The sequence below is a fragment of the Amblyomma mixtum genome, chromosome 3 (assembly GCF_055824585.1).
Source record: "Amblyomma mixtum isolate Tamu chromosome 3, ASM5582458v1, whole genome shotgun sequence".
NCBI lineage: Eukaryota > Metazoa > Arthropoda > Arachnida > Ixodida > Ixodidae > Amblyomma > Amblyomma mixtum.
The window spans coordinates 39,156,251-39,179,366 of record NC_143014.1 but is presented as its reverse complement, the minus strand read 5'-3'; the positions used below and the strand labels follow the sequence as shown (position 1 = coordinate 39,179,366).

At 45.6% G+C, this 23,116-nt stretch overlaps 2 protein-coding genes across 8 annotated transcripts in view; one reads left to right on the top strand and one right to left on the bottom strand.

The window, feature by feature from the left end:
- The window catches only part of LOC149349743 (guanylate binding protein 128up-like), a 49,090-nt gene extending 26,063 nt beyond the window's left edge, over positions 1–23,027 (bottom strand). For 3 of the 4 annotated variants that reach the window (XR_016290158.1, XM_089578776.1, XM_089578777.1), the window contains exon 1: positions 322–450. Coding sequence is in view for 2 of the 4 variants with exons in the window: in XM_089578776.1 (XP_089434902.1) it covers positions 322–363 (42 nt within the window). In the remaining 2 variants the exon portion in view is untranslated. Of the gene's footprint in view, positions 1–321; positions 451–22,610 lie in introns of those variants that run through there. The other variant, XM_089578778.1, reaches the window with a different exon arrangement.
- Positions 3,406–18,923, top strand: LOC149349744 (adipose-secreted signaling protein). 4 transcript variants are annotated; one of them, XM_089578781.1, is made up of 7 exons: positions 3,406–4,138; positions 4,334–4,442; positions 4,555–4,588; positions 4,753–4,862; positions 11,901–12,030; positions 17,295–17,423; positions 18,552–18,923. In XM_089578781.1, the coding sequence occupies exons 2-7, from the start codon at positions 4,371–4,373 to the stop codon at positions 18,650–18,652; spliced, it is 576 nt and encodes a 191-aa protein (XP_089434907.1). In that variant the 5' UTR covers positions 3,406–4,138; positions 4,334–4,370; the 3' UTR covers positions 18,653–18,923. The 4 variants fall into 4 exon arrangements, with proteins under 4 accessions (XP_089434907.1, XP_089434908.1, XP_089434906.1 ...); XM_089578782.1 differs by having other exon boundaries at positions 4,319–4,442; XM_089578780.1 differs by having other exon boundaries at positions 4,247–4,442.
- Positions 23,028–23,116: the final 89 nt, after the last annotated feature.

Below are 23,116 nucleotides of genomic sequence, written 5' to 3'. Positions count from 1 at the left end.
TTATAGTCACAGTTTCTTCGTTCTGCGTACTTCCCCAACGTTTATTGTCCCGTTCATGCTAACAGCCAAAGTCCTGACAGACGTGACAACGCACGTCTACCAACAGTGAAGCACACAAACGCAACGCTCAGTACGAGGACTGTTCGAAACTCAACACATGGCGCACACAACAGCAACTAATGAGTGGAATGCACAGAGGCGTGCTTTATTAAAAGAATGCTTTTTTATCACGTTTAATATATGGAAGAACTTGACGGTGGTCCATCTAGTATGTCGCCAGCCCACTGTTGGTAGAGCTGTCGGGAGCGAAAAACAGCTTACCTCAGCCTCGATGGCCGCTATTTTTTCAAGTACTGTGCTCATCTTGAACGGTTAACTTGAATACACGCAACAAAGGTTCGAAATTCACACTACACACTCCACGGACCCTCCAGACAGGAACGAACGCCGTTGATGAGTGTGACCATGTGGCTGCTGAGGCCATGTGGCTCGCCTCGCACGGCCTGGCTCGACCGCCGCCGTCGCGTTAAGCTCGAGACGCCACAAGCTAAAAAATAATAGGTTTTTAAAAAGTTAATTTATGTCCTCTGAAGTTTTGTCACTGTACGAGGCGCGCTTTCGAAGTGAACGCAAAGGACCGTGGGGAAAATCGTCTGCCAGCTACTTCCGGTTTCAAATTTGAAATGAAAATGAAAATCACCGTAAGATCAGCGCGTACTGCGTATGAACGCGTCCCGAGCACAGCAATTGACAATAACGAAAGGTAAGAGTGTTTTGTCGTGGTTGTAATACATGCCAGGGTAGGCTGGCTATCACCAACCCAATAAAAAAAAAAAAACCATTGGAACCATTTCGATTTCCAACTGGTTCCAATTGGAATGGTGGTCCAAATGTACTAAGCAATTGGACAAGTTGGGTTTCCAATTGGTGAACCCAATTGGTCTTATATCCATTGCATCCAATTGATCCGCCCAACTGCACCTAATTTATCCAATGAATGTTTGCATATTCCACAAACAAGGTAGAACTAATGTGGTTCTTATAATAAGAGCTATCAGCAGCTTAACGTACTAAAATGTATTCATCATTTCTACCACCACTGCAGCTGAAATTAAAATAAATAACTGTGCTCAGTGGGCAAGCGCCACTGGCCCCAGCATGAGAGCCTCATAAATTGGGTATAAGTTGGTGCATAATTAAGTGTGTTCTCTGGATGTACAGTCTTTGTCAAAAGTAACAGATGCACGTTTTTCTTCTCAGTCGTGTACCGACTGTTGCGTAAATCAGAGAAAATCGAAAAAAAAAATTCTCTCGGCCTAATCGCACGTTTGTTCGGGCTCAAATTTCGCACAGGGGTTGCATTTGGCGGTCAGTTTTGTTTTATGCCAATTTAGGTGGGGTACTTGCCTGATTCGGTCAGAATTATTTGGAAATCCCCATTGTCTGCGGCGACGGAAAACCAGAACAGAACGGCTTCGCAGCACTGGTACCCGTGGCGCCATCTCGTACCAACCGGAGAAACGAGCCCTCTACCGGCACGGCCGTACTACCGGGGAGGGCGGCGTAGGAGGACTTGGACTCGCATCCAAATCACGGCCATGGCCTTCTCTTGATCGCTGTACGACTGCATTTTCGGTGATGTCTTGCGCTGCTTCGCAGCAGACAGCACCAAGTAAAGATGATTTGCTCACCAATTTAGGGCAGCTGGGTTTCTCCGGTTGGTACGAGATGGCGCTACGGGTACCACTGCTGAGAAGCCTTTCGGTTTTGGTTCCCCGTCGCCGCAGAAGATGGGGATTTCCAAATAATTCTGACTGAGTCAGGCCAGTACCCCACCTAAATGTGGTATAAAACAAAACTGACCGCCAAATGCAACCTCTGTGCGAAATTTGAGCCCGAACAACCGTGCGGTTAGGCCGAGAGAATTTTTTTTCGATTTTCTCTGATTTACGCAACACGCGATATTAAAGCTATTATGCCAGCCCTCAAGCTCTAAATACATGTATGGTAAGAAGAACCCCTGTTCTCACCTTCAAAGAACTTATTGATTTTAGGGAAGCCGTGAGGGCTCTGTTATACGAATGAGAAGCAAACCATACAGCATGGTTACTTTTGACAGACTGTACATTGAGCTACTAATGTGCAGTGTTGCTGTGAAATGTATGTGCGTCTGTTGGCTTTGATTTCCATAAAAGTATGTTAATTTGAATTCCGTAGAAAAATGTTGATTGGCACTAGCCACAGTGTGTCTCCCCGCAGTGCTCATAAATCAGTTTTCCTTCTGCACATTATAATATGTTAAGTTGTAGAAATATTTATCCAAGACCCTAGAGCATTAAACATTTAGCTACCTTTCTCAGAGAGCAGAACATGTTTTGTGAATATTTTTTGGGTGAAATAACTGCACGCCTGGTCCAATATTAGTTCCAATTGTAATGTTCAAATGGTTCCAGTATTCTTTTTTGTTTTTTTTTTACTGGGAAGTGTCAGCTACCAGGTACTCTCGTGTAGAATTTTGTCAACACGGCACACTGACTGCAAAAGTATCCAGCCTTATGAGTGGCCGTTGCGACATTCTACGACATGCATGTCCTAGCTTCTTTCCTCCATGTTCTACGACCAGCTTAGCGTGAAAAAAAAAAAAAAAAACGACTGCTCCAATTTGGTAACAAAGCTTTCGCTTTCAAAGTCTGGTGCTGTGCACGCGTTGTTTGTAGTGGACTCCCGCAGAATCGGCGCCTTTTCTCCGCGGAATTTACCCGGTGTCCTCATGCACCGCACACGCCGTAGATATACCCTCTCTTCCCCGTGAATGTACCTGAACTACATGAGGCTCTCCGGTTTGACGGAAGCCCTGCTGTCGCTGACCGCTATCCGAGCTTCGATTCCAGAATCTAAGGAAACCAAACCCGCGACCAACTTGTCGCTGCACCTGTTTCATCGCGGCTCGAGCAGCGCGCTAACAAAGCGCAAATGCCCAATCGAAGTGACGTTCATTTACGGCGTAGTGACATGCGGCCCGGCGACTACAGGCTGTATCTCCGATGCACATGGATTCCAGGCGGCAGTGAGCATGGCAGTGAGGCACACGAAGAGATATGCTGGCAGAGCAAGAGTTTGCTACATGGAGGAAGTTCTTTCCTTCCTCCTTGGTCTGCTACGTACACTTCAAGCATGGCGGCCAGCTGCGGCGCACAGCGCCGCGGCGCGGCTGTGCGCCAGTGCACATAACCTAAATCACGACCAATATAGTACAGTAGGTCGTGCCTAAAATGCTTCTCTCGGCTAAATCGCTTCCCCACAAACGAAACGACGTCGCTGCGCCATTGAACTGCAGCCAAATCGAAGAGACGTGTATAGCGACCTATATTCGCGCTGGAATTTGACGCAGAGACGACAGTCTTGCCTTTTTTAATACCAAGTTTGGATGATGCACTTTCCTGATTTGATCAGAATTAATTATTAATCTGCGTCGTCTACAGCATGCTCAAGCCCCAAAAGACCACGCAATTTTCCCAGAAGGCTATGTACCACATGGTGTGGGCCTGCCAAAACAACTCAGAAAGGAAATGCTGACCAGCTCAAACCCGAAAGTTCAGCAGGAGCTGGCCGAAAGGGCTAGAGCGGCTGAAAGATGCAATGGACTCTTGGAATGGGGGACCAGAGGAACCTACCCCCAATTTTAGTCCAAATTCGGATGTTTTCTTCAGCATCATCGTCTAATAGCCGCGCGAACAAGCGAACGACAAAAAAAAAAAAAATAGAACGTCTTATATGTCGACCTCTTGCTTATTTAATGCGCCTAGAGCGATATTGTTTATGACAGCTGGGCGTGGGTATAAAGGAGCCTAATTCAAATATGTGCTTGCAGGAGCCAGCCTAATTCAAATGTGTGCTTGCAGGAGCCCGAGGTGAAAACAAAAACAAAGTTCGCAGCAGCGGGAGCAGCAGCGGGAGCGGCTCGCGCCTCGCGCCTCGCGCTGCACGGTTATCTGGCTGGCGGGGCTGTGTTCTGCGACAGAGCCCTTCTCGTCTCTTCATTGCGGCAGCGAACGGTAGTTCAAAGCCTTAGTTGAGATGTTTGGTACCCAAACATTCCGTGCCACTTGTTTACTACTTTGAGCCGCTATCTATCCAAGTGAGTACAACCGTTTTTAAATAGCTTGGGCCTGCAACGTAACGTGCCTCCGCGCACGCGCTGCAAGCTTCAGCTGTAAACGCCATTAACATTTCCCGTTTAACGCAGAGAGCCAGCGCCACAGCGTTATATCGAAACTGCCTTTATTTCGCTTCCTTCGGTGCCGTTGTAATGCACCAGGGGCTGAATTCGCAGGACTGCCGTCTGCACTCGTACTTACCCTTGTGCAGGGATGGAAACCGGACGAACAAAAAAGGCGCCCGGTTCAGACGGCGTAGTTCGGAGCAATCTCCCTGGCAATAACGTAATTACGCAGCTTTTTTGTTACCTCGGCGCCCGGCTGCAGCAGATAGCGTAGGCCGTCGCAGTATCCTGGCTCGATCGCTGCAGTAATCGTCCGCGCTGTCTCGTTTCAGGATAACGGGATGGAAGTTGATAGCGGCACCACAGGTAAGATATTTTCTGGCTTCCTCAAGTTCGCGTGTGTATATGGTTTTCGCCGAAGAACAAAATCAGGATTGCTTGTTTTAGGCGCCCTTTAGGAGGGGTCTTATCGGTGTGGGCTGCACCGAGCGCAAGCGAACGTAAACTAACTTTAAACTTTCTTGTTTCAGTTCACAAGGTGCACTTTCAGGAGTCCTTGGACACGTTCGGTCATGACTCTGGCATCGTGGTCCAACCGATAAATGACGTTCTCATCAACGTTCACCTCGGATTTATCCAGGTACGGATGACAGGCCTTCGCGAATAAGAGGGTGGTTCTCTTAGCTTGCAGAAGAATGGTAAAACAGCACGGACTAGATAGCGCGAACGCGTATGCAAAGTGCCGAGGTACCCGCCAGTCTACGCGGTGTCAATTCCTGCAGTATGATGAATCGACCAGCCTAAGGAAGCACGCGCTTTTGGTGATCACTTGTATGGCTGGGTTTCGTGAGACGTACCCGCCGTCTGCTATCCCAGTGTTGCCATACTATAGTGTTGCCAGACTTGCACGACTCCCAGTGTTGCCAGTTTATAAGGTTGCCAGATTGTGAACTAAAACCCAGTGTGGCCAGACTATTTGTTCCCTCTCCCTTTTACATTCTCCTCCGCCTACAGCTACGCTGTCGCGCCGCAACCGCCCAGCTCGTTAGAGCAGCCTTGCCCGGAGTGGCCGCCGCCTGTTCGCCAAGCGAAAGAGCACGTCCGCGGCGGTTGTGAAATTGTTTTTTTAGTGACTTGTCGAGCAGACGGGTACCACAGACGAAATCTGCCGATGCGTGGCCCCAGTGAGCGTATTAAGAGGAGAGAAACGCGTGATTTTGTTGAAATAAGCGTGCTATGCTCAAATTCGCTTGTCGAGCAGACGGGTACGACAGACGAAATCTGCCGATGCGTGGCCCCGGTGAGCGTATTAAGACGAGAGAAACGCGTGATTTTGTTGAAATAAGCGTGCTGTGCTCAAATTCACTTGTCGAGCAGACGGGTACGACAGACGAAATCTGCCGATGCGTGGCCCCAGTGAGCGTATTAAGACGAGAGAAACGCGTGATTTTGTTGAAGTAAGCGTGCTGTGCTCAAATTCACTTGTCGAGCAGACGGGTACACCAGACGAAATCTGCCGATGCGTGGCCCCAGTGAGCGTATTAAGACGAGAGAAACGCGTGATTTTGTTGAAATAAGCGTGCTGTGCTCAAATTCACTTGTGGAGCAGACGGGTACGACAGACGAAATCTGCCGATGCGTGGCCCCAGTGAGCGTATAAAGACAAGAGAACCCCGTGATTTTGTTGGAATAAGCGTGCTGTGCTCAAATTCACTTGTGGAGCAGACGGGTACGACAGACGAAATCTGCCGATGCGTGGCCCCAGTGAGCGTATAAAGACAAGAGAACCCCGTGATTTTGTTGGAATAAGCGTGCTGTGCTCAAATTCACTTGTCGAGCAGACGGGTACACCAGACGAAATCTGCCGATGCGTGGCCCCAGTGAGCGTATTAAGACGAGAGAAACGCGTGATTTTGTTGAAATAAGCGTGCTGTGCTCAAATTCACTTGTGGAGCAGACGGGTACGACAGACGAAATCTGCCGATGCGTGGCCCCAGTGAGCGTATTAGGACGAGAGAAACGCGTCTTAATATCTGGGACATCATATTATCACTGCCTCCGAATCCGTTACATTTCTCGGCATCACGCTTGACTGCCATCTAAAATTTCATCTACACACGAAATCTATCAGTAAAAAAATTTCGTTTGGAATAAGGGTGTTAATAAAAACTAGACATTTCTTTCAACTCCATGTTCTCTTATCCCTGTTCTATGATTTCATTAACAGTCACCTTAATTATTGCCTGTCATCATGGGGAAATACCTATTCATGCCATGTGTCATGTATTTCTCATCTTCAAAGTCAAGCGCTTCGCATTTTATCTTTCAGCCCATACACAGCCTCTGCTTCACCTCTTTACTCTGACGTAAACATTCTGCCGTTGAAATGCCTCCTTAATCTTAGGTTGGGCCTTCTAATCTACCGCGCTCGCAATGATAATAATCAACTTCTCTGTTTTTCCGCATCTTTCCTTGCTAATAGCAATAACACTAGATTCTCTGAACAAAACAATATTCTTCTACCAAAAGTGAGTACAAATTATGGAAAACAAACTGCTTTTTTCTCCGCCATCAAAACCTGGAATTCATTACCACTAGCAATCAAATCCGCACGTTCGCAGCCCGCTTTCTACACTTTACTAAAAAAACATCTCTCATCAACCCATTAAGCCTCATTCCATGCTTAAGGTTGCCTTAATCTAATTTTCTGTTCCCCACTCTGACAGCAAACGGTCATTTGTTACTCATCTGGAACCTCTTGGTTTTTCCTCCGCCTATGTTTTATATCTGCATTTATTCAATGCCCATTGCTATCCGATGTCTTTTTGTGTTCTTTCTCTTGCTCTTATGCTTTGCTGTTTTATGCCTTTTTTGTTAAATTATGCCCGCTAACTATTGTCTGACTTATTCATTGGCGCAAATTACACCAATCGGTTTTAACTTAACTGTATACTTTTGTTCCAGCTCCCCTGCCAAACTTGTGCACTTTTCTTATGTATTCCTGATGGGAGGTCCCCCAGACAGTTTCCACTTTGGGACCTCCTACTGTACTAACTTTTTTATGAAACTTACAGCTCATTTATATTTCGTTTTAATATACCTTTTAAATCTGCGCAAAAAAAAAAAAACGTTCAAGAGGCGACATGTGGAGTCATGACACATCCGGTTCACAAAGGCGGCGATGAATAGGACTCCAGGAACGCTTCCCTCCTCGTGCGTTAGTGCACTGCGCCACGGGCTAACAAAGGCAGAGCGAAGGCAGCACCCACCCCTGAAGAAGGGACCAAGTTGGTCCCGAAACGGTGGGCAAAAAAATGAAAATATTGGTTGGCGTCAGTTTCCTCTCAACTATCTCAAAAACCCATAAAGACGGATTTCGGTCGAAGATGTTTTCGTTCCTACAATTACTGCTCTGAATGCGGCTTTCAACGCAGCACGAGCTCCAGAGCATTCTTAACTGCCAGAAGAAAAAAATATCCAGCCACTACGAAGTGCCTGGGCAATAATTGGATGCACGCACATGAAGTAATTATTTCTGCAAGGCTGCTTCTGAAGACGCCCGAATTTCGCACTTTTTTCGAAGCTCACCAAGCACAGCCTACAATTTCGTTGTTATCAGTTATTCAGTTCAACACTGCCTACCCCAATTAAAAGTGCCAATGTTGCGTGAATCTGAGCACGCGTCGTTGGTACCTGTAAGCTAGACGCCTACGGCGCCAGTAGGTTCCTTCCCCCTCTCGACGGTAACTACCGTGTCCATCGGAAGTCTAGAGGGGTTAGGAATGGTGACAGCGCGTCGCGCGCTTCGGACGCTCTCCAAGGCCGCGGGAAACGGGGACCAAGGGGCCGACGACCGTTTCCTATTAAAAAGAGATTAGCTCTCAAGTGGGTGGGGGTCAGTAAGGTCGGCGACTTCTGAAAACCCGGACTGTCTAGCTAAGCAGCGTACATTACTGGCGCCTCTAGAGTCGGGTTCTGGCGAGCACTGGGCGCCGCCCACTTGTGCCTACAGTGCCACTGCAGCAGTATTGATTGAAATTGCGCGAGAGCAGATTTAATAAAGCTCCGCCCAATTATCGAAGGTATTAAAACCAGCTGCAAACAAAGAAGAGGAGCGCGCCGAGTCCCAATCTCGGCCGCTTTTCTACAGACCTTTTTCAAACCGCCTTTTTTTTTAACCACCTTTTTCTCCTGTTGCCTTTATTTTTGTTTCCGTCTTCAAGAAAATAGTTTTGCTTCTCAAGAAGTTTGGAGTTGCTGCCCCAACCGGCAATGTGTCGCCGGACGAGTGGACGAAAGCAGTGTGCCACGCGCGAGATTAGTTCGAGACAGGACGCTACGTACAATTTGTCGTTTTCTGTAAATGATTGTGCACAGTGGCCGCTCGCGCGCTCTTGCTTTCGGACAGAGCCCGGACATTTGCGCGCGAGCGGCGCGAACTTGATTACTTTTTGTATTTTATAAATAGCATACAAAGCTCTTCCCTGTCCATTCTTGCCATCGCTCCCCGCTATACTTCTCCTCGCTATATTTTCCCTTTCACCTCCGCCGGCTGCAGCTCGCGTGCTACAGATGGCAATTGACGCGGCCGGCAACATTCCTTTCGTTCGCCTTTTTTTATTTTTTCTTTAAAATAAACCGCTACCACCTATCCCACCATGAGACGCAGCGACGCCAGCGTGGGGATCATCCCTTAGCATAGCATAGCACGCTTATTTCAACAAAATCACGCGTTTCTCTCGTCTTAATACGCTCACTGGGGCCACGCATCGGCAGATTTCGTCTGTCGTACCCGTCTGCTCGACAAGTGAATTTGAGCACAGCACGCTTATTTCAACAAAATCACGCGTTTCTCTCGTCTTAATACGCTCACTGGGGCCACGCATCGGCAGATTTCGTCTGTCGTACCCGTCTGCTCGACAAGTGAATTTGAGCACAGCACGCTTATTTCAACAAAATCACGCGTTTCTCTCGTCTTAATACGCTCACTGGGGCCACGCATCGGCAGATTTCGTCTGTCGTACCCGTCTGCTCGACAAGTGAATTTGAGCACAGCACGCTTACTTCAACAAAATCACGCGTTTCTCTCGTCTTAATACGCTCACTGGGGCCACGCATCGGCAGATTTCGTCTGTCGTACCCGTCTGCTCGACAAGTGAATTTGAGCACAGCACGCTTATTTCAACAAAATCACGCGTTTCTCTCGTCTTAATACGCTCACTGGGGCCACGCATCGGCAGATTTCGTCTGTCGTACCCGTCTGCTCGACAAGTGAATTTGAGCACAGCACGCTTATTTCAACAAAATCACGCGTTTCTCTCGTCTTAATACGCTCACTGGGGCCACGCATCGGCAGATTTCGTCTGTCGTACCCGTCTGCTCGACAAGTGAATTTGAGCACAGCACGCTTATTTCAACAAAATCACGCGTTTCTCTCGTCTTAATACGCTCACTGGGGCCACGCATCGGCAGATTTCGTCTGTCGTACCCGTCTGCTCGACAAGTGAATTTGAGCACAGCACGCTTATTTCAACAAAATCACGCGTTTCTCTCGTCTTAATACGCTCACTGGGGCCACGCATCGGCAGATTTCGTCTGTCGTACCCGTCTGCTCCACAAATGAATTTGAGCATAGCACGCTTATTTCAACAAAATCACGCGTTTCTCTCGTCTTAATACGCTCACTGGGGCCACGCATCGGCAGATTTCGTCTGTCGTACCCGTCTGCTCCACAAGTGAATTTGAGCATAGCACGCTTATTTCAACAAAATCACGCGTTTCTCTCGTCTTAATACGCTCACTGGGGCCACGCATCGGCAGATTTCGTCTGTCGTACCCGTCTGCTCCACAAGTGAATTTGAGCATAGCACGCTTATTTCAACAAAATCACGCGTTTCTCTCGTCTTAATACGCTCACTGGGGCCACGCATCGGCAGATTTCGTCTGTCGTACCCGTCTGCTCCACAAGTGAATTTGAGCATAGCACGCTTATTTCAACAAAATCACGCGTTTCTCTCGTCTTAATACGCTCACTGGGGCCACGCATCGGCAGATTTCGTCTGTCGTACCCGTCTGCTCCACAAGTGAATTTGAGCATAGCACGCTTATTTCAACAAAATCACGCGTTTCTCTCCTCTTAATACGCTCACTGGGGCCACGCATCGGCAGATTTCGTCTGTGGTACCCGTCTGCTCGACAAGTCACTAAAAAAACAATTTCACAACCGCCGCGGACGTGCTCTTTCGCTTGGCGAACAGGCGGCGGCCACTCCGGGCAAGGCTGCTCTAACGAGCTGGGCGGTTGCGGCGCGACAGCGTAGCTGTAGGCGGAGGAGAATGTAAAAGGGAGAGGGAACAAATAGTCTGGCCACACTGGGTTTTAGTTTACAATCTGGCAACCTTATAGCCTGGCAACACTGGAAGTCGCGCAAGTCTGGCAACACTATAGTATGGCAACACTGGGATAGCAGACGGCGGGTACGTCTCACGAAACTCTGCCCACTTGTATTTTCTGTGTCATGCTGTAGTAATATCAGTTTCTACTCTTTGCAGTGTAGGCTTTGCGTCGCATTTAACGATCTTGGAATACCCAGAATTGGATAAAATATTCCCCTCACTTCTGTTCTTATATATATACCAGTCGTCAGTGTTTATGACAGCAATTAGTGTGAAAGTCTGGATACGGCAGGCACTAGTCCACAGCCAGTGCATGGAGTTTTAAGCAAGGAATGAATTATTTCACAAATGGATGCGAACTGCTAACAAATTGCTCAACAAAAGAAGGAACCTAATAAGTGCAAGAAAATGTGCGTAAAAAAAAAAAATCCTAGCTCCTACCCAGACAATGCGAAACATAGCGAGGACATCTTCAGATGGTCCAAACGCCCTCATTCCAAATAGGATAGCCTCAGTATATTTTGAGTGCAGCATGACCCAACATCCCTCATAAGGATGCCTCCAGCTTTTATGTTCTCCGACACTGTGAAGATGAAAGTTACTCAAACATCCTACAAATTCGCATTTGAAGGACAGTATAGTGGCATTGAACTGATATCAAGTCAGCTAACATCTGCTAGTCTAAGTGCTCGTTTTTCCTTAATTTTTTTTAGGTTCTAGTGAATAGGAATTGTGGGAGGCTTGGTGAGAGCGTATTGTGGGCAGTGCAAGGAACAGAAAAGCCGCTGTCCGTGCATGCAGGAATTTTTGGTTCTATCGGAAGCCTATATATTTCGGTGTTCTGCAAATAAAAATTTCAGCTGATAGTCTGCAGTTGTGGTGTGTACATCTCTCTGCCTGTGTTTTTTATGCTGCTGAACATGAACTAGAACAAGTGTAGCCCTTTTACAGGTGTCAGGTCAGCTGTCTGTACTAGGCATACAAAGGAGTAAGGGAATCATTGCCATCGTGCTAGCAGCACTTGGCACATGTATCGAACCATTTTCTGTTGCTTTGGGCAAGGAGGAACTTGTCTTAAACAGTGGAGCATAGATTCCCTGTTTCTGTATGCAATAAATTTGCATGTTCAGTTATGCGCAGAAGTTGGTGCATTTGTTTCTACAACGTGTTTCTTGCATAACTGGCTTAAATGGCTCATAGTCTTGCTTGTGGCTCTTAGTTTGGCAGTTTTGATACTCATAACTGTTGGAGCAATGAAAATCACAAGTCCTTCAACTTTTCAGATCAATCACAGGTATGAGGTGCGCTTCGAGTTTGACAGCCCTCCCCATCTAGGCAGCCTTTCAGTACGAACTCAAGATCCTCCAAACCTGAACCTTAGGGTGCTGGAACTGAAGCCAGTGATTTCTACAGGTGAGGTGGTTTGGCAGCTGATCTACTCATCTAGCAGTGTGCTGTTAATGCATTTGCTATCCCCTGTGTACCTTTACTTGGAGCACCACATTTCTTGTGAATGCTGTCAGCAGGAGCTTAGAGCTTGTGGCAAGCGTGAGTTGATCACACATGCTTTCTATATCTAATGAGTCGCTGGCTCAGAAGTTCTGGACGCAGATACTGCTCAAAAACTGGTACTTGTGTGAACCTGCCCATTGTTGTAATGCTGTTTTAAACATGCTGTTGCTGCAATTCAGAGGTCACAAGATGAAATTACTGTTGTTTTTGTATCATGGCTATAACCATTCAGGTTTAGAGCAAGTTTTGGTTTTTACTGCAGAGAGTGATGTTAAAAAATGCTTTAATTTTTAGGATTTAAATGTAATGCAGTGCATACCTTATTTGGATGATAATTCATGTGGGTGGTAGAAATGTTTTCTTGGTTGTGCAATACGTGTGTGCATACAATGGGATGTGCATTTTTATTCTTTAGCAGGGGTGCTAAAGGGCACTTTTTCTATGAAAACCTGGTGTCGCCCAAAAGGTGGCACCACTACAAAACTCTGTTGTTCAAAACCGTGTAACGTCATCAAAGGCGGGAAAAGACGAAATGTTAATCAGCAATAGTCGGTACTAGTACTTACAACTGCACCAACTACAGAGGGATAGCATAGAATTATAATAGAATTGGACAGAATAGAATTGAATTGGAATTGAATTGGAATAGAATTGAATAGAATTGGAATAGAATTACAATGCTTTCACATTACCTGCACGTAAGTTCCTTAAGTGCACCGGGTAATTTTTTTTCCTTATCTAAAGGAAGGCCTTAAGTTTGAAATTCAGCAAAAATTTGTCATTTCTGCTCTGATTCAGCCATAAAAACTTAATATTAACCTGAACCGTTAATTTGACCAGATTTTGTAAAAATTGTGAAAACTTGTTTTCCACCGACGAGAATGTTCAGAAGCAGGTTGATTGAATTAAACATTCAGTGACGTCTGTTGTGCTAGTGGTAAAATGGCATCTTGGTAAGGATAGTGCAAATGCGGTGTGTATATGGATTTGTAGAATTTACTAATTGCACGGCCCTGAATTTCAGCTGCAGCTGAAATTCTTGTGTGACATAGTATAAGGAGATGGTAGTCATGCCACCCTAACATAACTGCAAGAGTGCTTCTCCTAAGCAGGTTGCAGCCAAGTTATTGCTTTAATAGCTTTGTACTGTTTCTGAAAAAAAGAATGTCAGTGTGTGTTAAAGCTGTGGCTGATAATTCCAAATTAGTTTGTACAAAATTCCGTTCAACTAGAACATTTTTGACGGTACCACCCCTTCAGAATTTACCAGATAATTCATAGGCATGGTTTTCCTACGTAGTGGAATGTTGCAGCAGTTCTGCACTGCCGCTGTTCTAATGCTGGGTTCGCAGGCTTGCACTGACGTTTCTGTTTCTGGTTTGCTCACTTGTGTTTACGTGCGTAGTGGATTTTTCTGGTTCAGATGCATCCATATCCCCACTTCATGAAGCCAGTTTTGCTCGCTTCCTTGTCTGCAGTGCAAGCACTCGTGTGCATGTTCTTTCTCTTAATGAAGGCTTTAAAAGCCTTGTGTGCTACGCTACAAAGAATGGTGCAGCACAGAAATCTTAACTTTGCATTCAAGGGCAGATTTAAAGGTGTGTTTAACTAGGAAGCCAAGCGGTGTTTTGAAATGCAAAAATTCCGAGTCCACGTTCTTCATTAAACTCTTCCCAGACGGCCGCATGGACTTGAGAAGGAGCGTTGCCAGTCATTGAGCTATATTGAGGGAGATGCACGAATATGTTGTGCAGACACTGAAACCAGTGTGACTGATATTCCGGTGATCAGTGATGATGGTGACCGTAATGAGTCTGCCTGAGCTCTCGCTTTAGCAACTGTTAATCACGAACATCGGCAGCAGTGGAGGCAGCTCCCAAGTGCTGTGTGCAGTGTAGGAACTTTTTGTGCTTGTTTCTTCTATTCTGTTTCCTTTTTGGGTAATTAGAAAATTATCTTATGATTTTTTCTGTGGTCTGGAAGAATTTGAATAAATGAGGTTCTTCTGGATGCTAGTTTGTTGCACAGCACAAAATGCAAACGTTAAATAATGTTGTGATTTGTCAAACCAACATCTTGTTTTTCATGCATAGATTCGAGCTAGTCTAGAATTGAAGCCTATGCAAAATGTTAGCAGCATAGAAATCCTGTCAGGAGCATACTTATATTTTTCCTTCTTTTCGAGTTTTGTTGCAGTATTGTTACTATTTCATATGTTAGATATTGTAATATTCATCTCAGAATTTTCACATCAGTCACTTGCTTAGATGCAGTGAAAATCTGATTTGGGCCACTTGTTCAGTAATCAGGTCGAAGAACAAGCAGCGTTCAGAGTGACCATTACCCAAACTAACTATGTCTAAGAGGGACATAATGTGGCTGTAATTGGGTTGCTAAAGCAGTACATACAGAGCTCTACAGGAGCGAGATAAGAGACCATACTCGCCATGATAGCTGAGTGGCTTTGGCGTTTAGCAGCTTATCCCTGGACCGCAGGTTTGATCCTGGTCGCAGCAGTGCCATTTTTATTGAAGTGAAATACAAAAATGCTTGTGTGCGGTGCGATATCAGCGCATATTAAGGCAGAAGCCTTTAATGCCTCATCGTTGTAAGCAGGAGTTGTTGACAGAAATGTCAAGCTTTTCAATTGGTCGAAACGGTCGTGACGTCACAGTGCGCGAATTTCAAACGGGGCCAATTCTACTTTGGCTAGTAACCATGCAACCAATTAAAGGGATCGTATAGTGATGCTCCAAGTAAGTGGAATGAGTTTAGTTAACTGCTTAATTACCCGATTAGCCTAATTAACATTTCTAGTCGAGTTCGGGGATCGAACCCCGGTCTCCGGAGTGCGAGACGAGCATGCTAACCACTCCGCCATGCCAGCTCGATGGTTTGGAATGAACAGAGGCGCGTCTAGTGAATACGGTGTCTTCGTTCACTCCCACCTTCCTCCCTTCCCGTTATGGCGAGGTTCAGGTGTCCACCGAGGTTTGCGAAACATATACATTTCCTTTCCTCAAAAACCAATTTACCGACGAGCAAGGCGTAGAACCCAACGGGCAATGGCGTTCTGTGGACTCCCTGGCAGCGTTGCAAGACGCTGTCGCGTTTCACTCTTATAGGCGAAGCTTAATATCTTAACAACACATCAGTGACACAAGCAGCAAGACCGCGCTTAAGGCTTTCACCTCACCGCACTTTAGGTCAACAAAGTGCCCCTGTGAATTTTTTTAACAACCCAGGTAGTATAAATTCAGAGCCCTTTACTACGGCATCCCTCATGGCTCATGTGTCGCTTCAGGACATTAAACCCCACAATTTGCTTTTTAGACGAAGATGATTAGAGGCAGAAGCAGGGGAAGATTTATGGGCAACTCTTGGATTTGGAAGGTGCACTGAAGAGGAATCTGAACTCATGTTTTTACCACGGGAACTCGATCTACGCATTCTGAGCATTCTTAGAAACTTCAAATTATTGTCCTGTGCGGCCGATTTTCCTAATTTAAATCGGATTAAACGTCCTGGCTCCTGCTTTTTTTTTAACTCACCGCTTACGGTAGGAGGAGTCAACTAACGCGCGGAGTGCCTTTCACGGAGTCGCGTGGCGGCTCTGCTTTCGCTTTTATTTTGTTTTTTAGGTTTATGTGAATAAATAGATTCAGTCAGAGACTACATAGCTGCGAATTAGGCTCATGGAAATAAAAATAAGCGTGGACCCTCTGCTTTCGTCGATCGCTATGTATCACTCCGCCGATGGCAGAGCGGCAAGCCGCAACGGGACTGGCTGAAAGGTGGGTTGACTCCTCCTACCATCAGCGGTGAGTTCAAAAAAGGTGGGAGCCAGGACAGTAATTCAGAGTTTCTAAGAATGCTTGGAAAGTGTAGATAGTGTTCTCGCGGTAAAAAGGCGAGTTGAGATTCTTCTTTAGTGCAACTTTAAATCAGTAACAATAAAATGGAGATGCACATTTTAGTCCCTAAAGCTTATTTTAAGGTTAGTAATATCATTTTAATTTTATGCCTAGTCTCTAAGTAGCTGTTTGGATGCAGGTGGCCTGTAATTGTGAACTTTGTTGGGCCAAACTTTCCATAAGGTCATGAATGTTTGTGCTCGTTCACTGCCACGTTGAGAAAGCCATCTTGAGAAGCATTTGCGAATGTAGTGCTTAATAAAATTTATCATAGCATTCTTTAGAAAGCTGTTTTGTTTTGTATGCTTACATTTTGCATTAAGCCTACTAACAGCAGTAGAGGAGTTAACTTTTCCAGGACTACTTTTCTCATCATGGTTGAACATCTTAATTTATTTAGAATTGCTGCTATTTATCTCAATGAGGACTGTGAATAAAGCAATTGTAATATTAACAAACCTTGGTCAATTTAAGAGAGTCGGTGGCTCTGTGGTAAGGCGCTCGTCTACCGAGCCGGAGTATCCGGGTTCGAACCTGACCGCGGTGGCCGGGTTTCGATGGAGGCGAAACGCAAGAGGCGCCCATGTGCTGTGCGATGTCGGTGCACGTTAAAGATCCCCAGATGGTCGAAATTATTCCGGAGACCTCCATTACAGCACCTCTTTCTCTGTTCTTTCTTTCACTCCTACCTTCCTCCCTTCCCTTACGGCGCGGTTCAAGTGTCCACCGATATATGTGAAACAGATACTGCACCATTTCCTTTCCTCAAAAACCAATTTACAATTTACGATGAGTGGCTAGTTGGTATGGCACGACCTGAAACATAAAATGTAAAAACCATCCTGTCTACGCTAGTCCTGTCTACTTCTGTCTCATCTCGTGGTTCAGCTTTATATTTTTACGTTTTAGATCTTGGCTGATTGTACAATGTAGAATGAGCATGATTAAAGCTGCTGCTAACCAATGTTCCTGGTGCGAATGCTAAAATTTGGAGACTTGCATATGTGTTAAAGAGTGTGAGTGGGAAAGCATCACAGACAAAGTATACTATTTTATTGCAAGTGTGGATAAATGGCATATCTTGCTGAATTTTACACTTCATGACATTTTTCTGGTTTAAAAGGACGGGTGGTTGTTGCCTAGCCGCCATGAAGCTTCCTGTCCTGGGACTTACTGGGAAAAAAAAAAAAAGGCCTTGTATGGCAGCGAATTCCAGCTGACTACGCAATTAATTTTTTTCTCTTTTTGCAGGACTGAAGTATGAAGTCGTTCTGGAATTGCTTGCCTACAAAGAGAAAATACTTCGGGAACAGCTTCTGCTGCAGTCCTGCAACAACCCTCTGCTCACTCTGACACTTGTGCTCAATGCCAGGGTCCTTGGTAAGGCGTTTTTATGTTAAAAAATATAGAATTGTGCTGAAAAAAGGCATAAGCATATAAGAAAATACTCGTCAGGCTATTGCTTAAAAAGGAAATACAATAGCCTATAGCACTTGAAGGAAAATTAGTGATGAGAAATCTTGTGTTCTAATTTATGTGCCACTGCGTTTTACTTCATCAGTACACCTTCTACTTGGTGTGCAATGCCTTCCTTTGTGAATGCCTTGTTTCTTTTTTTTGTTTTCTTTCTATCTTGGGTGTGTCATCAGTATAAATGCCTAGTTGAAAACCGGCATGTTGTCATCTTGTTCCTGTGTCCATGACAGTTCCCATGCCATTTAGAAATGGTTCTGTGCTGGTCCATTGTGGTAGTTGTTGTGGTCTTACTGCCTCACTGTATTACAACTTCTCTGCTGCTTCAGCTAGCATATGACAGAATATGTAATGTCTGTTTTTTACTGTGTATCTGAACTGTCTTCAACTTGTGCTACTGCTTTGTGCTGTCGTACATAAGAAAAAAGATCGTAGCGTGTCTCTCCAAGAGAAAACATGTCACCTGTAAAAAGAAAAAAAATAGCTAGCACATTTATGGGGTCATCTTTTGTATGCAATGCCTGGAACATGTGACCCACTATACTGAGTCCTGTGCACGACTTGCTCCCCTTGAATCGCCCGACCTTTGGTGGTTCAACTGGTAGGCTAATGTGAGTGACAAGGAGAATGAAAACCACGCATGGAACTGTATGGGGGTGTGCAGAAAGATAAAGGAAGTTTAGCAAAAAGAGGCAGTTATAACTTGTCAGAGTTTAGGATCCTTATTTCATTGCTGCTGCCAGGAACCTAAGCTATTCACTGATATATTTCTTTCAAGTGTAAAGTGCAAGCCGGGAGTGAACGTGGATAGTAATAAACCTTCTGGTAGTTCTCTGGTGAAACGTTCAATGCTGAGTGTACACAATTCAGGTTCAGTTAGATTTTTATCAGTGACTGATCCTGACCAATACATCCTGGCCCTTAGGGGTCAGGTTACCATGGTTTTACTAGCTGTGCAGCCTGACCTGCTCACCTCTTTAGTGGTGACTCTGCTGCACAGTGATGTGGTTGTGCTTCTCCTTCACTGCCATCTAGGAAAGGGAAAAGGCACACCATTTCTCAAAACTGGCATCCATTGCATCGGCGTCGAAATGGAGGAAGAATCGGACCAGAGTGACTGGCAAGGCTTTGACTAAGCCAGTGCCGGAGGTCCTCAACGCACATGAGCAGCTGCAAGACTCTTTCAAGCTGCTGACGTGATGTGACTGTGCAGTGAGCAAGACAGTGACTCACATGTCTGGTGATGTGACATTGCTCAGGCATTGGATGGCATTTGCACGTGTTGCTGAAAAAAATTGTGGCTAGTTGGCATTTGCAGGTTAGCTTAGCAAGCCACGCCACCATTTGTTCAAGTAATAACATGGCTGTAAATTCTGCTGGGCTTGAACAAGAACTGGCTGCTCTGTACTTGTCGTATGTGCGTTTCCTCTCATGCTCGTGTCTGCCCAGTCTGCACAGCAGCTACTGAAGAGATGGCTGGCCAGCAGCTTGCAGGGCTGTCCTCGTATGTAAAACTTTACCTCTGATATTACTACACCAGTGAATTGGCAATGTGTGCCGATTCTTATCCCAAGGAAAATGATGCTAGAAAAAAAGAAATGCAGAGGTTTTTCTTTGTTTTCTGGGGTTGCAGCTTTGCTTCTTCAGCTTAGTTTTTTATAACAGTGAATATAATTGCAACATGCTTTTTCCCGGTCGTACGGCTATTGCTTCAATAAGAAAGCAACGCAGTGACTGAAAAACGTGAGAATTGGCATGTTGCTAGGCATAATTGAGGAGCTCCTGCACTTTTCTGCTTGTCCAGTTGCTCAAAGATTTACGGTGCTTTGCAGCAAGTATTATAAAAATGCTGCTATAGCTAAGGTGTCTAAGCGCATGCAAAGATGCAGCTGGGTAGACTTATAGTTGATTGTGAGCCAAATGAAGCAGTTTGTAAAATATGCAGGAGAATTTTTGTTGGATGTAAATATGGGAGACAAGGAGAAGGTGGTGGTTATGAGGAAAGGAAAGGCGCAGTAACTGTTCTGCTCCCGAGTGCACACCTCAGTCATGCCGCATGCGAAGGGGTGAAAGGGGAAGAAAGTCGTATGAGAGAGAGCAGTGGGCTAGTTCCCCGATACTTAACGAAGCCCAAAAATGTTTACCTACTTTTTTATGTTGCCTTAACCGTACATCATTTGTGCCCAAACACGTACAATACCCTCTGCATTAATTCTGACACCTTTCAAAAATTTCTCAAATACTGCTGGTTTGTTTGCACTAGACTATTGTGTGGATATTGCATTTAGAGGTCTGCTTTGTATAGTGACACAGTTGGCGCTGGCAGTTGTATGGCCTGTGCTGGAGATATGGTAAACTGCTGTCACCTGCTAGACCAGCCCTCGAAAGAGTGTTTAGCTCCTTTAGGCACTGCGTGTACCGTATTTTCTGGACTGTAGTGGGCGGGCTATACATGCTTAAAAGCTGAAATTTCGCGTGGTGTGGACCATACATGACTGAATTTTTTAGATCATTTGTCATGCGCGAAGAAGCTTAGCGTGGCTGCCGCAGTACAGTCAAAACACGATATAACAAAACCCGATTTTACGAAGTTCCCGATCTGAAGAACAAATTTTGATTCCCCGGCAAGTAGCCATAGGGTTCATTGTTGTCAACCTGAAATAACGAAACACACATCCACTAAATCCGATTTAACAAAGTTTTTCTGGGAAGAAATTAGTAAGAAAAGAGGTGAGTTCTCTCTTATTTCGCCCACAATTTATAGCAGCTTGTTGACAGTGTGCTAGCAGTAACATCTAGGTGCCCAAGTTGCGGCCCTGGTTTAGTTTTGAAGGGACTGCAAGCTGCACCGCTGAACGGAACAATGGACTCTGCAGGTGGCACTTCCCAACTCGGCATGGAATCCATTTTACCAGATGGCGCTTTCATGCACAAGTGATTCGGGCTGCCTTCGCAGACTAATCATATGCGCAAGTGCAGGTCATCGCAGCTACGGTGCAGTTTGAAGTTAACTTCAACTTAACTTCAACACTAAAAACAAAACAGGGCTCGACTGTAGCTGTGACATTTTGCTGTGCTAAATCACACACTAAAATCCACCCCAATATGCAGTCAGCTTCAATATGCAAGCAAATGCTGCTGGCGGTACTCATAGTGGCTGCTTTTCAGTGCTTGGATTTGTGAGCGCACACGAAAAACCTCGATGAATAACACCAGATGCATCATAGTCCCCCTTGAAGAACAGTTGCGGTGGCTATGGAAAGAGGAAGAGCCTTCCTGGCAGCATTCGAGCTCAGTGAAGTGGAGCACGTGCAAGCAAGCCAAGTCTAACGGAGCAGGAGAGAAAATTTGACGTCGATCAAAAAATGCACAGATGTCCGCTGTTTCCCTGAAACACCTAAAGAACTGGCTTGCTTCCCTGAAGCATAAGCGACAATCTAAAACTTATTTTCAGCTGAAATTTGTCCCTGTGTGGACTAAGCAAAAACTTGTTTTAGGCCAAAATTTGCCCCTGAATACTATGCACTAGGTGCGGACTATAGTGCGAAAATTACGGTACATTTGCACATGTCCTGAATACTGTTAAATCCCCTATAGAAGACTCGTGCAGAAATGTGGGTACTGTAATAAAGTACCAAAATGTGCGAAATCAACTGTAGAAACATTTCAAGCAAGGTGTGCAAAAAGAACACACACACAAAAAAAATTGTTTTCAATGCGGCATCATTAGAGTTGTCACACCAAAACCCCAAAATCAGACATGCTGATTGGTGGAGAGAGGTCACATGCAACCTGCCTACCGCAGTGGGTGGAAATTAATATAGTCAATAGTGGTCACGTGACGTTACAGGTTGTGAGCAAAACCTAAATAATCAAAATCACTAAATGTCTGCACTACCACAGCATAGCGGGTGCAGTGAAAACTCGTCAATTCAAACCTCATTAATTTGAATTTCTGGATAATTCGAACTGTAGGACATGGTCCGTCCATGCTCCAGGAGTCTATGTAAAATGTAGCCCTCTAATTAGAACTATGCACCGCCCCGCATGAGCAAGCGGTGAACCCAGCAACACTACCGTGAGGCTGCGCCACCTCTTTGGAGGAGATGTGTAGAGGGCAAAATACGTATGCCAGGTGCAAGGCCAGTAAATGGGGAGAGGGGCTCTCTCTCCATAGAGCTTTAAGCATGAAATGCTTTTAGCCCCCGTTGTCAGCAGCACCGCGGGTAGCCCTAGCGCCAGAACGGAGCACACAGAGGCGAACCTAAACAAACTTAAATTGGTTTTAGAGCGCAGCTCTTTGGCACCCATTTCTGTGTTTCGCGGCATCGCCGTTGTCCCGCCGTAACCAGCAGTGGACACCTTAGTGGCGCAACAATGGAGCAGGAGCTTGGAAAGCAGAGGGAAGGCGCATAACTGCCCTTTTGGAACAGTGGACACCTCAGTTGTGCTTTAAGCTAAGTGGCAGTAGTGACAGATGTGCGCTGCATGCATTGGCATTGACAACGTTGTGCCAGAAACATGGCGCTGAAGCCATAGGCCATTGCTGTTCATTGGCATTGGCAAAGTTTTACTCCGATCATTTTAAGAAAAGGAAGTGCACATAACTGGCTCCCTGGGTCAGTGGACGCCTGAATCGCACTTATAGGTGTGTGGGGTGATGAGAGAGAAATGTTGGCTGCAGGTATTGACAACATTGTGCCAGAAACGTGGTGCTGAAGCCATAGGCCGTCGGCGTTCATTGTGCTCATTGCCATTGACGTTTTACACTCCGATCATTTTAAGGAAGGGAAGTGCATATAACTGACTCCCTGGCCCAGTGGATGCCTGAATCGCACTTGTAGGTGTGTGGGGTGATGAGAGAGAGATGTGGCGCTTTGCATCAAGCGGCCGTGGATGTGGGCTACAGGCATTGACAACACTGTGCCAGAAGGCGGCGCTGAAGCCATAGGCCGTTGGCGTTGACGTTTTAAGGAAAGGAAGTGCGCATAACTGACAACTGTGAGCGAACTCTCACAATTAACCGTTAGCTGCTACCTGCCAGGGTGGGCTGGGACTTCAATGTAGATATGAAGACAAACAGGAATTCCTTACCACTTATGCAGGAGAACATCCTGTTCCTCTTGCTCATAACACCTCCCACGGCTGTGAAAACCTCGTGAAATACTTGCATAGATCTCGTCTTTGAGTACCAGGCATTAGTGCAGCAAGTCGAGCATATATCCATCTATTTCACTGACCACAAAGCTTCCTTCATGACAATCAAGAACTGTTAGTGGAGTTTCTTGAAGAAGGAATATGTGTGAAAAATAACAAGTCTAATTGTACATACATGTCTTGCTTGAATTCTTTGCCTCAATCTATCAAAAAGCTGAAACAGCTGATTAGCTGCTCTCGAATTTCGCATTAGGAAGTAACGTAATCGTCGGCAATTTTTGAGGAACGGAAATATATCGGTGGACACCTGAACCGCGCTGTAAGGGAAGGGAGGAAGGTGGGAGTGAAAGAGAAAGAGGTGCCGTATTGGAGGTCTCCAGAATAATTTTGCCCACCGAGGGATCTTTAACGTGCACTGACATCGCACGTCACACGTGTGCCTT

Coding starts and splice junctions, on each gene's coding strand:
- LOC149349744 (XM_089578781.1), top strand. CDS start 4,371: ATGGAAACCGGACGAACAAAAAAGGCGCCCGGTTCAGACGGCGTAGTT. Junction 4,589..4,752: donor AGTTGATAGCGGCACCACAG/GTAAGATATTTT, acceptor TTCTTGTTTCAG/TTCACAAGGTGCACTTTCAG. Junction 12,031..17,294: donor GAAGCCAGTGATTTCTACAG/GTGAGGTGGTTT, acceptor CTCTTTTTGCAG/GACTGAAGTATGAAGTCGTT.